Source organism: Ornithorhynchus anatinus, chromosome X3, assembly GCF_004115215.2.
Source record: "Ornithorhynchus anatinus isolate Pmale09 chromosome X3, mOrnAna1.pri.v4, whole genome shotgun sequence".
NCBI classification, from domain to species: Eukaryota; Metazoa; Chordata; class Mammalia; order Monotremata; family Ornithorhynchidae; genus Ornithorhynchus; species Ornithorhynchus anatinus.
Genome location: NC_041751.1, coordinates 24,527,491 through 24,545,022, shown reverse-complemented (window position 1 = coordinate 24,545,022; position 17,532 = coordinate 24,527,491). Strand labels below are relative to the sequence as shown.

At 43.8% G+C, this 17,532-nt stretch overlaps 2 protein-coding genes across 3 annotated transcripts in view; one reads left to right on the top strand and one right to left on the bottom strand.

Moving 5' to 3' along the window:
• The window catches only part of LOC114807630 (INTS3 and NABP interacting protein), an 86,783-nt gene that overhangs the window by 53,272 nt on the left and 15,979 nt on the right, over window positions 1–17,532 (top strand). The window lies entirely within an intron of this gene.
• KIAA1958 (KIAA1958 ortholog) overlaps window positions 1,743–17,532 on the bottom strand; it is a 142,091-nt gene continuing 126,301 nt past the window's right edge. Inside the window, exons 3-4 of the mRNA XM_039910612.1 lie at window positions 13,097–13,269; window positions 1,743–4,013 (exon numbers count right to left, since the gene is read on the bottom strand). Of these exons, the coding sequence (XP_039766546.1) occupies window positions 3,207–4,013; window positions 13,097–13,269 (980 nt within the window). The 3' untranslated portion in view covers window positions 1,743–3,206. The remainder of the gene's footprint in view (window positions 4,014–13,096; window positions 13,270–17,532) is intronic.

Below are 17,532 nucleotides of genomic sequence, written 5' to 3'. Positions count from 1 at the left end.
CCACAGCATACTTTGTCCTTGCTCAGGGAAGGGTGATCTACTCCTCCTCTGTTGTGGCATACGATGATGCCTGCTCTACTTATACATGTCTCTGACAGCCCACTCTCCCAAGGGAAGAATTGGCCGGGCTTTCTTCTTTATGGAGCTTTGTAAATGAAATTTGGCATATGAAAAACAATGATTTCATTCCATGGGAGATCACAAGAGACCCACCATCTGTGTTCTCATTATTCCAGCATCAAATTTAGACTCAGTTCTCCTATAGCATGGGGGTCACATTCCTGAAGAACCCCGCATTAAGGAAAACTCACAATACGCATGCCTTGACCAGCTCCCCATGCAAGGCTCACACACCATGTCTTCCAACATCACGGCACATTCTACTTAGAACTGTGCTGTCGGAAGAACGTTCCCCAGTTCCCCAGTAGCATTCCACCCAAAATTTGGGGTGAAAACATATGTCATGGGAGAATTGAGTGTCAACTGCCTATAATTCCCATCTCTTATTCAGTAACACCACCGTCCCGGGCCCCTCCAGTAGCAGCATGTTGCAAAGAGATTGGTAATGAGCATCAGGACTCTGAATGGGGGTACGAACCGTACAAACCAAACACAGCTAGCCCTGTTGGGACTGTGAAAGAGGTGTAAACACTTGAGGATGTCCTAGTGGTTTTTAATAATACACACTTCTTTGAAATGATAAGCACTGGCCTATTACTATATGAAAATTTCAAGTTTCTGTTTAGAAATTAGACTTGAGAGAACAAAAAGTTGAGTTGGGGAACATGGCAATCTGAAAAATGAAAATAAGTCTAATTCAGAACTGACAGGAAATAAATGATTAAGATTTCCCCTGAAATAAGGTATTTCCTCTAGCAAAATAAAGCAGGCTTACAAGGGAAAAGTAACCCCTTGTTTTTAGAATAATATAGAGCTTTATCTTTGAAGTCAACGCCCCCCCAAAATAAAGTGTACTATGCCCTCATTCATAAAAATTTAACTCCATTATAAATCCTGCACCCAATTTATAATGTCAACAGACACTGAAAGGAAAGCAGCACTCAAGCTTCAAGGGGTACAGCTGGGGTGCAGTTGACATTATTTAATGGCGCTTTATATCTTGCCAAAACTAAATCTGCTCCAATTTTCAAAGTCCAGTGAATGATTCTTTCTATTAAAGAAATATTCAATGCCAAAGAAAAATATTTACAATACAGAAGTAAAGCTGTGTAATAAATAGGCATTGAAAAATCAAGTTTCTGGTTAGAAAATATATGTAATAACTAGGAAGATAACAGTGTGACAAGTCTACCAAAAAATGAAACGGTATATTTATAATTACTAAGACTCTATACACCTAAACCCTTGACTGTTGAATTCACCTTAGAGTTTTAAGTTAGAGCACTATCCAGGTGCTTCAATCAGACTGTACCTTGTTGCTTTACTTTTTCCAGGAATATGTTACAAATCTGGGATGGAACAGAGGAACAGATTTGTCTCCAACTTCATCCTGGGTAATTTACTTGGCATAATATCTACATACTTCATCCCAAGTATGGAACTTTAATTTTTTTAATGGTATTTGTTAAATGCTTGCTATGTGCCAGGCACTCTACTAAGTGCTGGTTTAGATACAAGCTAATCAGGTCAGACACAGTCCATGTCCCACGTGGGGCTCACAGTCATAATCCCCATTTTACAGATGAAAAAACTGAGGCACGAAGTTAAGTGACTTGCCCAAGGTCACAAAGCAGGTAAGTAGCAGAGCCAGGATTAGAATCCAGGTACTATTGACTCCCAAGCTACTTCTCAGGATCCATTTTGCAGTGGTAGTGGAAAAGCACCAGTCTGGAAGTTGGAGGTCTCGTGCACGAGTCCTAGCTCTGCCACTGGCTTGGTCTGTGACCTTGGGCGAGTCACTTCACCTCTCTGTACCTCGGTTTCCTCATCTGCAAAATGGGGCTAATTCTAACAGCCTTTCTACCTACCTGCCTAAGGTTATTGTGAGGGTAACAATGAGATAAGTAATGTAAGAGTGCTTTGGGAATAAAAGCACGCTACAAAAAACAAGGCATTATTACTCTATTGTGCCTTAAAACAATTTGCCTTCATAAATGAATGACTTTCAAGGTTTGTCTAGGATGAGTTTGGGATTTTTTCCTAGATGAACGAATCCCCTAAGATCGTACCTACCAACTGTTACATTGTTCTCTTCCAAGTGCTTAGTTCAGTGTTCTGCACTTAGTCAGAGCTCAATCAATACCATTGGTTGACTGAATTACCTTTAGTAATTCTCCAGATCCAGTGTAAACTACTGCGTAACGAAAAGACAGCTATCGTCCAGACACCGTGAATAGATGAAAAAAAAAATCTTAGAATTGTTCGTGAAGAAATAGAACTTAGGCACTTCTGCTTCAAAAGCTCTCAGTCTTTGATCACCAGTCCTTCACTCAGAGTCACGCTTGTTACGGGGAAAATCCACGACAGCTCAGACCATCATTGCAGAGGAAATGTTGTCCTAAACATAAAAACCCTTTTTGGTCCATTAATCTTGCTTCATGAACTGTCTCCGTTGAGAGGGGAAAGCAGTATTCCACCACTACTGAGAGCTAAGGCAGCAGGTTCCTGCTTTCTGATCATTGTGACTGAGCATAGCTTCAGGACCTACTATCAAGCTATGTTGCTCGCTTTGCAGAACTAGGTTATCCATCAACAAAATATAAAGGAGTGTCAAATGCAATTTTTCTCCAGGAAATATTCAATGCATCTGCCTCTCTCTCTTTCCACTCTCTTCCTCTGTGTAATTTGACAGCAATGTACTTTCTTCACAATATCCTAAAGCTACAAGGCTACTGGGATTCAAAAAAACAAAAAAAACTTCACCTATTCTTTTTCTCTTTGAGAAAACCTGTGCTAGAAGGCACTGTATTAAATGGATTTCCTCACTGTAGTAGAATTCTTGCATATGCAGCGCTATACGTTATTTTAAAAATAGAATATAGTAACATACATTTGGATATTCTAACTTCAGCAGCAGCTGCTTTGATTTAAAAAAAAAAAATGGAATCCAGCAGGATAACCTCTTTCTGATTGTCACCAGGCTCGCTATTCAAATACACCATCTTCCTCAGCACTCGTGCCGACCTTCTTCCATGCCCCTAATGGACTGAATCGGGGAGAAAGGGCAGTTGGAGGAAGGAGAAGGCTTATTGATAGCAGTTTAGTGGACCAAATTTTCTGGAGGCCTGAGTAAATGAAACAAAAGTGAAGTTCTCACAGTTTTCAAGCTTGACTTTCTTGGCCAGCTTTGGGACAACCCCCCTGAGGGAGCGGAGCCCCATTCTCTGATCTTCATACCACACATTGCCCATTCCGCTGACCTCCTTCCGGGCGGTAAGATAAAATGGCGACTTGGCCTCCATCTGGGTCGGGGGCCGATGAATGTACATGTACTTATACAGGAGGCAATAGGGGCACAACTTGTGTCCCTTAGAGTGGTCATGGTAGATCTGCCCATAACACACTTTATTAGCATTGGCCCGGTTCTCTCGTTTCACGCTGTCCGTTCGAGCGAAGAAAGGTCGATTCTGAGAGTCTTTGAGCAGCTCGATGTCTCCGTACATCAGGTCTGCATGCTCCTGCAAGGTTCGCATGTTCAGATATTGGCTGTTGTACTTGACCACGCTGGAGAGGAGGGCAACGGGGCTCTCGTCCCCCAGGCATCCTGTCCGCCACATCTCCTCTTCGTCAGAGAGGGAGAAATAAACGATGTTGCGGGAGCGAGCCCCTGACATCCCCGCCTTGCTCAGCACTCGGAGCTTCTCCTTGAGCTTCTTGGTGGAGGAGCTGAAAGTGCTGCTGGTGATGGAGAAGCCCACGCCAGCATTTTTTAAGATGCGGTCTAAGCCACGGCGGATGGCATGGAGGGATGTCGCCAGGAAGTCTGAGCCATCGGTCTTCTTTACGGTGATGTAAAAATCCTCTAGGAGCTCATTCAGCTTCACAGCGGGAATCTCGAAGAAGAAAATCAAAGAAGTTAATTCTCTTTTTAGACAACTCAAAAAGAAAGATTTGTTCCATTTCTCCAGATTAGCCCAGAGCTGACCCCTCACCTGTCGGCAATAATTGGGCATTTATACCAATCCTCATTCCGGCTCCTTGGGCGACTGTGGAGAAACTCATCCACGGGTGGGTAAACCTTTGATATCTGACCTCCAGATCACCCGGATTACCCCACCCCCAAACTGAGAGCAGATTGCCTAACACTGTGCTCTCTCAATTGCTTGGAATGGTTGTAATAATAATGGTTATTGTGGTATTGGTTAAATCCTTACTATATGCCAAGCACCACCCTAGATACAAAATAATCAGATCAGATACAGTCCCCATCCCACAATGGGTTCACAGTCTAAGAAGGAGGAAGAAGGGATGTTTAATCCCCATTTCACAGTCGAGGAAACTGAGACATAAAGTCGAGTGACTTGCCCATGGTCATACAGCTGGCAAGCAGCAGACCTACGATTAGAATTCACATCTCCTGACTCCCAGGTCCAGGTTCTCTACACCGAGTCATGCTGCTTCTATAATTAAGATAACTGTCTCAGCCCCCTCTCCATTTTAATGGCAAACAATTATAATCTGTTTATTGAGCAGTTGCATGAGACTTATTGTAGGTTTGGAGAAAAAGCTGGCCATCTGACCAAAAAAATGAAGGTAATGAGCACTGAGGTCTTGTCTGATTTCAGACTGCCTTGGAATCAACTCTTATTTTTCCAAATGGGATCAATGTTTGGCCTCTCTTGGGTCATTGCCTTATCTCTCTCTCTCTCTCTCTCTCTCTCTCTCTCTCTCTCACACACACACACACACACACACACACACACAACCAGATTGAAGAAAAAAACCCCTGAATTCATTCATTCAATTCATTCAATCGTATTTACTGAACGCTTACTGTGCATAGAGCACTGTATTAAGCACTTGGGAGAGTACAATACAACAATAAACAGATATATTCCCTGCCCACAATGAGCTTACAGTCTAGAATGGGGGGGAGACAGACATCAATACAAATAAATAAATTACAGATATGTACATAAGTGCTGTGGAGCTGGGAGGGGGAAAGAACAAAGGGAGCAAGTCAGGGAGACGCAGAAGGGAATGGGAGAAGAGGAAAGGCAGGGCTTAGTCTGGGAAGGCCTCTTGGAGGAGATGTGCCTTCAATAAGGCACAGTGTGAGAAAGTGAGCATTAGAGGAGTGAAGTGTGTGGCCTGGGTTATAGAAGGAGAGTAGCGAGGTGAGGTAGGAAGGGGGCAAGGTGGTGGAGTGCTTTAAAGCCAATGGCGAGGAGTTTTTGTTTGATGCGGAGGTGGATGGGCAACCACTGGAGTCTTCTGAGGAGCGAGGTGACACGTCAAGTTTTGGGTTGCATAGAATCAAAGAACAGCGGCAAATGTAAAGTAAAATTTAATCAGACCATTGTTTTCTTCCTGTGGGACTGCATCGCTGGGTGTGACTTCTGATTGACAACTGTTGCCCAAGACTGCTGATATATGTGCTCTTAACTACTAAGGATTTGCTAATGAGATTTGGCCTCCACAGAAACCAGAGACAGTGTCGGGAAGGAAATCCTTGTTTCGTTAGGTAGAGTAGCTCTTGTTGCAACTCTTTCAAACCAGGATAAAAAGCAGAATCAATAGCCCCATAAATTACCATCATCATCAGTAGCAGCAGCGGCATTTATGGAACGCCTACTGTGTGCCAAGCACTATTCTAATTGTTATGGTGCATATGATAAAAATGAAAATAAAACACCTGGTCCTTGCCCTAAAGGATCTTACAATCTAATTTCCCTTTTTCCAAAACCTGGGTCTCCATCCTCTGCTGCTGCCCCTCTGAATAACAGAGGCCTGGACTCAACTTCCTTATCCCGGACTGGGCATCAGGACTGCTGCCCCTTGGTGTTGGCCGTAGTAGGAGAAGGTGATGGAGACAATGTAGCAGCAGAGGAAGAGTAATAATAATTGTGGTGTTTGTTAAGCACTTACTAAGTGCCAGGCATTGTACTAAGCACTGGGAGGGATACAAGGAGAAACAGCATGGCATAGTGGATAGAGCACAGGCTTGGGGGGGTCAGAAAGTCATGGGTTCTAATCCCAGCTCTGCCACTTGTCTGCTGTGTGACCTTGGACAAATCACTTTGCTTTTCTGTGCCTTAATTACCTCATCTGTAAAATGGGGATGAAGGCTGTGAGCCACATGTGGGTCATATCTGATTACCTTGTATCTACCCCACCTGTGTCCAACCCAATTTGCTTGTCCACCCCAGATCTTAGTACAGGGCCTGGCTCATAGTAAGTGCTTAACAAATACCATAAGTATTAATTATTATTATTATTTCAGTAGAGTTAGTAGACAGGATCTCTACTTGACAATCTAGTGGGGGATACAGACACTAAAATAAATTACGGGTGGGAGGAAGCAATAGAATAGAAAAATAAAAGCAAAAGTGCGACAGGGGTGGGGTATGAGCACCCAAGTGTTTGGATATCACAGCAGTGCTAAAGTGGCAGAAGGGGGCGAAATAGGGTGGGGAGGTGACTGATTAAACAGGGAGGGCCTCCTGGAGGAGATGTGCTCTCAGAAGGGTCTTGAAGAAGGGGAGAGTAGTGGTCTGCCGGATGTGAAAGGGGTGGGAGATCCAGGCAGAAGGGAAGGTGTGAGCAAGAGGTCGGTGGTGAGAGAGATGGTAACGAGGTAGGGTGAGGAGAGCCGACTGAGTGCCTGAAAGCCGAAGGTCAGGGGCTTCTGCTTGATGAATCACTGGAGGACTTTGAATAGTACTTTCCCCCCTTGCTCGAAATGAAAAGCTGGCCCCTCTGAACAAGTGTCCGATAATCGGACGGGTTGCAGTTTGAGATCATTAATAGGATTCTGGTGAAGACTTTGTGTTTCAGAGCGGAGAGCTATCGCATGCTAGTTCGGAAGACCTTCAGGTTCTTCTTTCTTCAGTGACAATATTACCTTTTTTTCTCTTTCAGGCCGTTGGGATGCTCTCTTTAAAGTGCGGGCACAGTGGTTCAATGTGTTCAATTTACTCACATTGAACCATTGTGCCCACACCCCAAATAGAGATAGATATTCACTCCATTAATTCAGTGGTGTTTATTGAGCACCTACTGTGTAATAATAATACTAATATAGCGATACATACACATAGAGAAGCAGCGTGGCTCAGTGAAAAGAGCACGGGCTTGGGAGTCAGAGGTCATGGGTTCGAATCCCAGCTCTGCCATGTCAGCTGTGTGACTGTGGGCAAGTCACTTAACTTCTCTATGCCTCAGTTACATCATCTGTAAAATAGGGATTAAGACTGCTCCCAGAGGTCCACGTCGTGTGATGAGTCATAGGGAGAAAGGGGTACAGTCTGTCATCAAAATACATTCGGTTTTTATATGATGTGTGTGGATGCTGGATGATTGTGGCATTGGTTAAGCCTTATTAAAATGCTTCTGGAGAATTAGGGAACGTTCTTCCAGCCACTCGTGTCTATCTGGTTAGAATGTGATGTCAGAAAAAATTTAAATTTTCCTTTTAAAAAAAAATATGGTATTTGTTAAGCACTTACTATGTTCCAGACACTCTATTAAGCACTGGAGTAGATACAAGATGATCGAGTTGGAGGTTGGACACAGTCAATGTCCCACATGGGGCTCACAGTCAATCCCCATTTTACAGGTGAGATAATTGAGGCACAGAGAAGTGATATGACTTGCCCAAGGTCACACAGCAGACAAGTAGTGGCGGAGGCAGAATTAGAACCCAGGCCCTTCTGATTCCCAGGCCCACGCCCTGTTGGGTTCATCAAGAACATAACCCCTATGTGTCAGTAGAAGAACTGGGTATATTTTGAGACCTCTGAAACTTCAACAGCAGCCATCAATCAATCATATTTATTGAGCGCTTACTGTGTGCAGAGCACTTACTGAGCGCTTGGGAGAGTACAATATAACAGAGATGGCAGACATGTTCCCTGTCCACAATAAGCTTACAGTCTAGAGGACATTCACACAAATAAATTACGGATATGTACATAAGTGCTGTGGGGCTGAAGGGGGGTGAATAAAGGGGGCAAATCAGGGAGACGCAGAAGGAAGCAGCAGAAGAGGAAATGAGGGCTTAGTCAGGGAAGGCTTCTTGGAGGAGATGTGCCTTCAATCAGGATTTGAAGGTTGGTATAGTAATTGTCATTCAGATATGAACAAGGGAGAGAGTTCCAGACCAGAGGCAGGATGTGGGTTAGAGATCAGCAGTGAGATAGATGAGATCAAGGTACATAGAGTAGGTTGGCACCAGAGGAGTGAAATATGCAGGCTGGGTTGTAGTAGGAGAGCAGTGAGGTTAGGTAGGTGGGGTAAAGTAATGGAGTGCTTTAAAGCCAATGGTAAGGAGGTTCTTGAGGATTGGGGAAAAATGGACTGAATGTTTTTTTGTAGAAAAATTATCCGGGCAGCAGAATGAAGTATGGACTGGAGGCAGGAGGCAGGGAGGTCGGCATGGAGGCTGATAGAGTAATCAAGACATGATAGGATTAACATGGTAGCCATTTGGATGGAGCGAAAAAGGCAAATTTTATGTCAGCAGCAACAGTCACACCGAGAAAGGACAGTCATGTCTGCTGACCGCCCCCACCCCATGCATGCCGCAGAGAAGCAGCGTGGCTTAGTGGCAAGAGCACAGGCTTGGGAGTCAGAGGATGTGGATTCTAATCCCGCCTCCCCCATTTGACTGATGTGTGACCTTGGGCAAGCCACTTCACTTCTCTGTGCCTCAGTTCCCTCATCTGTAAAATGGAGATTAAGACTGTGAGCCCCACGTGGGACAACTTGATTACCTTATATCTACCCCAGTGCTCAGAACAGTGCTTGGCACATAGTAAGCACTTAACAAATACCATCATTATGACTATTATTATGCAGTGGCCACGAGGAGCCCCTATGTCAGCTGCCGAATGCACTGATAGTAGCTATACATAGAAAGAGCGTCGGGCAGGAATGTGCCAGAACAGGGGGGAGTTCAACCACCTGTTGGGTGCTGTTCAAACTCTTCATGGGCCCCCCACCCCCGTGAGAAGCCTGTGCAGGAGCAGTTTAGTGAAGCGGCAGCATCACTGTCAGCAGTGACAGCGGAGGAGGGTGAAAAGCAGCGTGGTCTAATAGAAAGAGCACGGGCCTGGGGGTAGGAAGGGCCTAGGTTCTAATCCAACACTGCCAGCTGTCTGCTGAATGACCTTGGCTGAGTCACTTCACCTTTCTGTGCTTCAGTTTCCTCAACTGTAAACTGGGGATTCAATATCTGTTCTTCTTACTTAGACTGTAAGCCCCACGTGGGACAGGGACTGTGTCCAACTTGATTAACTCAAATCTACTCCAGCTCTTAGAACAGTGGCTGACACTGTTCTAAGATTAGACTGTAATCTTTAGACTGTAGACGATTAGACTGTAAGCCCGTCAATGGGCAGGGACTGTATCTGTTGCCGATTTGTACATTCCAAGCGCTTAGTACAGTGCTCTGCACATAGTAAGCGCTCAATAAATACTACCGAATTAAATTGAATTGACACATAATAAGCACATGGCAACAAATTCCATCAAAAAAAAGTTCAATTCTCCCTCCCTACTCTCAACCTGATATCTCCTCTCCCATTTCTCCCCTCATTAACAGTGTAAGAACCACCCTCTCCTTCCCTGCCCCCTCTCCCCCCCCCCATTCACCCAGTTTCTCCTACTGGCATTTAAAGTGGTTTCAAATTGGCCCCTGAGATAGGCAGGAGTTGGAGCATGGGTGGAAACACAGCCTCTGTCTCCTTCCTCCCCCTCTGGCTCAACAACTTTTTGGAGCTTGGAGAGAGAAAGCTCGTTCTGGGCAGGAAATGTGTCTCTTTACTGTTTTATTGTACTCTCCCAAGCGCTTAGTATAGTGCTTTGCACACAGTAAGTGCTCAATAAATATGACTGAATGAATGACTAGATGGAAGGGGCAAATAAGGAGGCTGTGGGCAGGAGAGGGAAGAGGGTCAGCGATCAGGGCCAAACTGAAAATCTGTCTGAGAGGGCGGGTCCTCCCCAACTCCAGCTTTTGTGAAGGGAGGGTACTCCCTTCTTGAACAGATCTGGGTGGGAAGCAGCATGGCCTAGTGGAAAGACCCCAGGTCTGGGAGTCAGAGGACCTGGGTTCTAATCCCAGCTCCACCACGTGCCGGCTATGTGACCTCGGGCTGGGCCTCAGTTTCCTCAACAGTAAGAGGGGGGTGAAATGCCTGTTCTCACTTCTATTCAGGCTGTGAACCTCTGTGTCTGACCTGATTAACTTGTATTTACCCCAGTGCTTATAACAGTGCTTGACATATAGTAAACACTTAACAAAGGTCATAGGCACAAGTCTGGGCCTGATGGTCCCAGAGGCTTCTATGGCTCCTGAGGTAGGGGGACACGGCCTTCTGGAAGTTGGCACCAAGCAGGGGGCCCCGGGCATTCTGCCTCAACTGACAGGCAGACAGGTAGACATTGTTGACGAGCTCCAAGAGTCTACCTGTTGCTGACTCTCTCTCCCCTCTGCCATCCTTCCTTCCTCCCCCTTCTCTACCCCTCTTCCCTTCCCCTTTTCTCCTCTTCCCCTACTAGGTCCTCTCCCCCCCCAACGATGTCACGTATCTCATGGAGGGCCATAATTAGTTTAGTTACTTGCTCACCAACCTCTCCAAGATTTCATTTCATTTGACTCTTTTGCCAACCCTGCCGAACCCTGTCATAGAACAACAGAGCCAGGATGGAAGGGGTTGGATTTGTTGTGAGAGATGTACTGCCGCTGTTAAATAGCTGGGATAGAATTTCTCTGAGAATAGTGACACTCCGCTTGTACAATAGACACTAGAACATACTGAAAATAGAACACAAATCTATAATCCAGAGGATGAGGAAGATGAAGTCTATGAGTGTACAGTGGTACGAGGGGAATTTAACGCTGGTTTAAAATAGAAAGGGAGGCACATGGAATGCTTCAGTGGCTAATCTGGAAAAGGGCAGCAAAGTGAATAAGGAACCCACTTTCTTGTTTTGCCTGAGATCAACTATGGTCACATTGTAAGAAATTGCAAATACATTCACAATAATATTCCTTATTCATTGCATCTTGTTGAGGCCAAGTTCTAGAAACTCCTCATGCTTTCTTTCCACTGAAATACATTTATAATAGCTATAAAACTGTTAAAGTACTAAGCTAGTTATCAAAAGTACCTGCAATAATGTAAGGAGAGTACAACCAAAAGATTCCTTAAAAGCTCACTGTGGGCTGCGAATATGCCTACCAACTTTGTTATACAGTACTTTCTGAAGCACTCAGTTACAGTGCCCGGCACACAGTAAGTCCTCATTAAATACCACCGATGGACTGAGTCAAACTGAAAGTTAATACATTCAGTGAATCTTCTAGCATCCAGGACATTTATTTGACCACTTTACTGTATCTATGAACTAAATGTGATTATATGCTCCATTAGAGCATGGGCTTGGGAGTTGGAAGTACTGGGGTTCTAATCTCAGTTCTGCTACTTGTCAGCTGTGTGACCCTGGGCAAGTCACTTAACTTCTCTGTACCTCAGTTACCTCATCTGTTAAATGGGGATTAAGACTGTGAGCCCTGTGTGGGACAGAGACTGTGTTTAACCCAGTTACCTTGCATCTACTCCAGCGCTTAATATAGTGCCTGGCACTTAGTAAGCACTTAACAAATACCACTATTATTATTATTAATATAAGCTCCTTGAGGGCAGAGAACAGGCTGCCTAATTTTATTGTACTCTTCTGAGTGCTTAATACTATGCTTTGCATGCAGTAGATGCTCAATAAGTACCCGGCATGCACACTTTTGTTTCAGGGTTTTCTTAGCTTCATCTACAAAACACGTCCTGCACATTATGGATACAATGGCTGGTTCAAATCTGATTTGAAATTGGAACTTTTCAAAAGCTTAAAATGGAAACAAAACTGTTCTTCCTTACATGCTGTTTGGTGGAGATGTTTTACAAGTCTAAATGTGAACTCTCCCTTTGGAATGCTAATGTCTATTTCGTATTAGGGATTCTGCTGACATTTACAAAATGCTCATAACTGCCTCGCTATTACTCATCATCATCAGAGCTCTGGCCCTCTACCATAATGGAGCCTAATTTTCCACCTTGCAGGCATTGCATAGTATGACTGAATTTCCATGGCAAGATTTTCCTTGGGTGAATGTCATGGTCTGCCAAATGTGGTAATAATTTAGCTTGAAGAACTGAAGAAAAATAAAAATGTTCACAGTATTCATTAATGTGCCAAGCCCTGTGCTAAGAGCCGAGGTAGAAACAAGATAATCAGGTCCCACGTGAGGCTCAGAGTCTAAGTAGGAGGGAGAACATTTTGCATGAGGGAACTGAGGCACAGAGAAGTGAAGTGAGTTGCCCAAGGTCACACAGCAGAGCCACGACTCCCAGACCCGTGCTCTTCCCACTAGCATCCAGGATATTATTATGTTTCTTCAACATCATATCCATATATATATTTTTTTCCATTTTGAGCATACATAGTTCATTCACATGAGGGTCAGCTTGGTGGCTCCAGGTTTGCTTGTTCCAGGCAATATTTCTATTTCTACTTGGTTGGGAAAGCCCCACATTCACTAAGGGATGTCACACCAGGGCCAACTTAATAATTTGGAAAGGAGTTTAACTACCATTCAAATTGGTTTACCATAATATAGTTGTGTTTTCTGGGTATGTGCCACACTCTGGACTCACAGAAACATTTGGTTTGGTGTCCAGCTTTGATCAGGATAAAGGCGGTGGGAATCACCTATTGTGCCACTGCCTAAAACAATTGGCCACCTCTTACTTCAGTTTGAGGATTCCATGAATTTTCCAGAGATGAAACAAATCTTAAAATGGAGGAAATAAATACACTGAAGTAAAAACAAAATGCATTCCACAAAACACTTCCAAACATATAACATATACAAAATACCAATGTCTATGGGTGAGCAAGTGAAAAATCGCCTTACCTTGGTAATATCCATGTAATCTTTAAGTCCTTTAGTCATGCACCAATATCTCCACACATTAAGAGCATATAAAGTAGCCTTGGTAGTGTTTGGGCTCACAGCACTGATGCACAGATCTTTCAGGTCATCATTAAAATTAAAAACAGGAAATTTGTTGAGCTTAGTCGAATATGCTAGAAATGAAAACAACAAGAGTTCAAACATTATTTAGCATTCCCCATTTGTGCAGATAATTATATTTTGGAATCATTTAACTGATCCCTGAACTTTGAAAGCTGAGTAATTTAAAACATGAAAGTTCTATTAAATATACACATAGAAGACTAAAATATTAAAAAACCCAGTATTTTCAGTTTAGAATCAAAAAGGTCAGCCTGAGGTGGCTTTGGAGAGGAAGTCATTTTCCCTTGATCTGTGGAAGAATTTGCCCCATTTTTTTCCATTCTCTCTCCTCCCAGTGAAGTAATTTCTCACATAATTTCACTGTTTCTTATATGCATATGAATATGTATATAATGATGGTATTTGTTAAGCGCTTATTATGTGTCAAGCACTGCTCTAAGTGCTGGGGTAGATACAAACAGTGAAGTAATTTCACTGGAAGGGGAGATGAATGGGGAAAAAAATGGGGCAAATCCTTCCATAGATCAAGGGAAAATAAAAAGTGGTCCCCCGCAAAAATTAAAAAGAGGACAGCCACACTTCCTCTCCTGTATACTCTTGTTTTGTCCAACATGTGCATAAGAATATGTCTGAAGGGGTGAGGAGCAGAGTGGCTTAGTGCATAAAGCTCGGGCCTGGGAGTCAGCAGGACCTGGGTTCTAATTCTGGCTCTGCCCCATGTCTGCTGTGACCTTGGGCAAGTCACTTCACTCCTCTGGGCCTCGGTTACCTCATTTGTAAAATGGGGATTAAAAGTGTGAGCCCCATGTGGGACAGGGACTGTGTCCAACCTGATTAACTTGTATCTACCCCAGCACTTACAACAGTGCTTAACACATAGTAACCACTTATCAAATGCCAAGATGATCACGATAATAATGATCTCCCCAATTCAATTAAAATGGCATTATAAGGAAATAATCCAAATGCCATCATTTAGGAGGGGAAAAACCCACATTTGCCCAAAATATGTGAGAAATTTAGCAGAAGCGGAGGTTTTTGCTCGTTTAAATTATTCTGCTGATTGGTGCAGCCTCGTTTCACTTTGACAGTAGAAATTTAGGCACTAAGTACTCATTCCATTTTTCAACATGATATTTACTAGTAGTAATGGCATTTATTCAGAGCTCACAGAAACACTCCGTGCTTGGGGATAGGTGGCTCTTTGTGGACAGCTCTCTAATCTTTGGGTGGTAAGCAGGTTTGGGAAAGTACAACAGAAAACACAGTGACACACGGCAAGGGGTTAGGGGTGAGATACATAAGATTGAGCAGGTTGGCATTAGAGGAATAAAGTGAGCTCGCTGGGTTGTATTAGGAGATCAATGAGGTAAGGGTGAGGTGATGGAGAGCTTTAAAGCCAACCATAAGGAGTTTTTTGTTTGATACGAACGTGGTTGGGCAACCACTGGAGGTTCTTGAGGAGTGGGGAGAGATGGACTGAATGTTTTTTAGAGAGTTCTTAAAGGACTGAACCATTGGTTGAAAAATAAAACTGAGGTTTTCCCCACTTGTGATCATGAGAAAAAAATCCTGACATTTTTCTAAAGTACTGGCAATGTTCATCTTTTGTAATCTGGAAAACAATCAAATATATCCATCATGACCTTTATAATTTCAAACAGTTGGGATAGTTCAGTCCAAATGCTCTTTAGAGCAGTTGAGTGGAATTATGTTTTTATGTAACTAGTTCATTTTAGTCTTCAAAGAGCTCGTATTGGGGGGAAAGAAGCAGAAATTAAAAGGCTTATCAGTAACGTCAAGTCCATATATTTTTTCTGGCAATACTGAAAATTCTGACAATGTACTTTCGACATCCTTGTTTATAAAGACAAAGCTTTCTGAGATTTCCTGAAACCACGACAAAATACAACTATCATCAACCCTTCTCTTTTCTTATTTGAGAGAAATACATGAACAAAAACCAATCATCTTTTGCTGAGAATATTAATCAATCAACCAATCACTGGTATTTATTGAGCACTTACTGTTTGCAGAGCACTGTACTATACAACAGTTGATAGACAAGTTCCCTGCCCACAAAGACCTTAAAGTCTAGAGGTGGAGACAGACATTTATATAAACTTTTAGATTGCACTTTTTTTTTTAAAAGCCTGAGTAGAGGATGAAAGGATGGATGTGGGAAAGGTGCTTTCGACAGAGGTGCTGAGTCCTCCAAAGATTAGAGAGTTGCCAACGAAGAGCTACCTATCTCCAACTTCCCTCAGGTTGGTGATCTGGACAGTTACATATATCAGTGCTAGATGAATCTTGCAAAGAAGTGTGGCTTAGTGGATAGAGTGGTCACTGGGAGTCAGAAGGACCTGGTAATTCTGGCTTCAGCTCTTGTCTGCTATGTGTCCTTGGGCAAATCACTTCAGTTCTCTGTGCCTCAGTTATCTCGTCTGTCAAGTGGGGATTAAGACTGGGATCCCCATGTGGGACATGGACTGCGTCCAACCCGATTTTCTTGTATCTACCCCAGCACTTAGTACAGAGCCTGGCACATAGTAAGCGCTTACAACAGTGCTTAACACATAGTAACCACTTATCAAATAGCAAGATGATCACGATAACAATAATCTCCCCAATTCAATTAAAATGGCATTATAATGCCATTATAATGGCACATAGTAAGCGCTTGACAAATACCATTTTAAAAAAAGGTCATCAATGATGTCTTTGTAGACGAGTCCAAAGGACTACGCTTTGTCCTCATTCTGGTGACTTCTCAGCTGCTTGACACCATGGATCAATCCTGCCTTCTTTCTCATAACTTTATTAGGCCTTAGTTTTGTTACACTGGACTAATCTGGTTCTCCTCCTACCTCTTAACCATTCAATTTCATTCATTGGCTCCTCCTTTTAATGTGGGCATCCCACAAGGCCCTGTCCTGGAACCTCAACAATTCTCATTCAATATTGACTCTTAGGGAGTTCATCAGCGTGGCCTGGTAGAAAGAGCACGGGGCCTGGAAGTCGGGGGACCTTGGACTCTAAATTGTAAGGTTCTTTTGGCAGCAAATGTGTCTACTAACTCTGCTGAACTGTTCTTTCCCAAGTGCTTAGTACAGTTCTCTGCATACAGTAAGTGCTCAATAAATACCACTGATAGGCTGATTGATTCCAATCCTGCCACTGACACTTGCCTGCAGTGAAACCTTGGGAAGGCACTTTTACTCTTCTGGACCTCAGTTTCCTCATCTGTAAAGTGGGGGCTCTAAACCTGTTTTACCTTCTTCTTAGACTGTGTGCCTCATATGGGACAGGGACAGGGTGAGCTGAAAAACCTGTATCTACCCCAGCAGTTAGTACAGTACTTGGCACATAGTAAGCACTTAATACAATTCTAAATTGCTTCTCCTACCATTTCTATGTGGATGACTTCCAAATCTCTCTCTCTAGCCCTGACCTTCCATCTGTCAAGCAATCCCCCTTGTATCTCTGACATCTTTATTTGATTATTACACTGGCCCCTGAAACTCAACATGCTCCGCACACAGTAAACACTCAATAAAGACCATCAATTTAGACATCAATCGTATGTCTAAAACAACACCTTATCTTTCCCCCTAAAACCACTCCTCCTAACTTTTCCATTTCAGTCGATAGCACCACCTCCCTCCCCGTTCCAGAAGCTTGCAACCTTAGTGATATCTTTGACTCCAATTAATCGCTGTCTTTCAACTGTCCTATTCAATCTCCTGCCATATCCCGCCTGTTCTTCCTACACAATATCTCTTGGATCTGTCTCTTCCTCTTCATCTAATCAACTGCCACCCTGGTTCTGGGAAGCAGTGTGCTCTAATGGAAAGAGCACAGGTCTGAGAGTCAGAGGACCTGGGTTCTAATCCTGGCTCCGACCCTGTCCCAGGTAACCCTGGGGTACCGACCGTCTCAAGGTCAAATGCTACCTCGTGACCTCCTGAGCCAGCAGGCGGAACTCGGAAGTGAGGGTGGGACACTGTCCCCACAACCGAAACTGCCAGATTGACAGCCCAAGCTGGGAATACAGAAGGTGCCCCTCGCCCCCGTGCCAATCAAATTAGGAATGGAGGAGGGGGGAGGGCAGAAATTGGATAAACTGCGGCCGGAAGCTGGAATGGCCTAAGGGCACAGGTGATAAATACCTGCCGCCTCTAACCTTCTGTGCAGAGGAATGGGACTTGCAGCAGCCGGCTGTGGGTCTCCTCTGTCCAGAGCGTGAGAAGGCCGCTCTGCCTGCACCAAGTGAGGAGCCGTGGGATGGGTGAGTGTCCTCTCCTGCTGAGAAC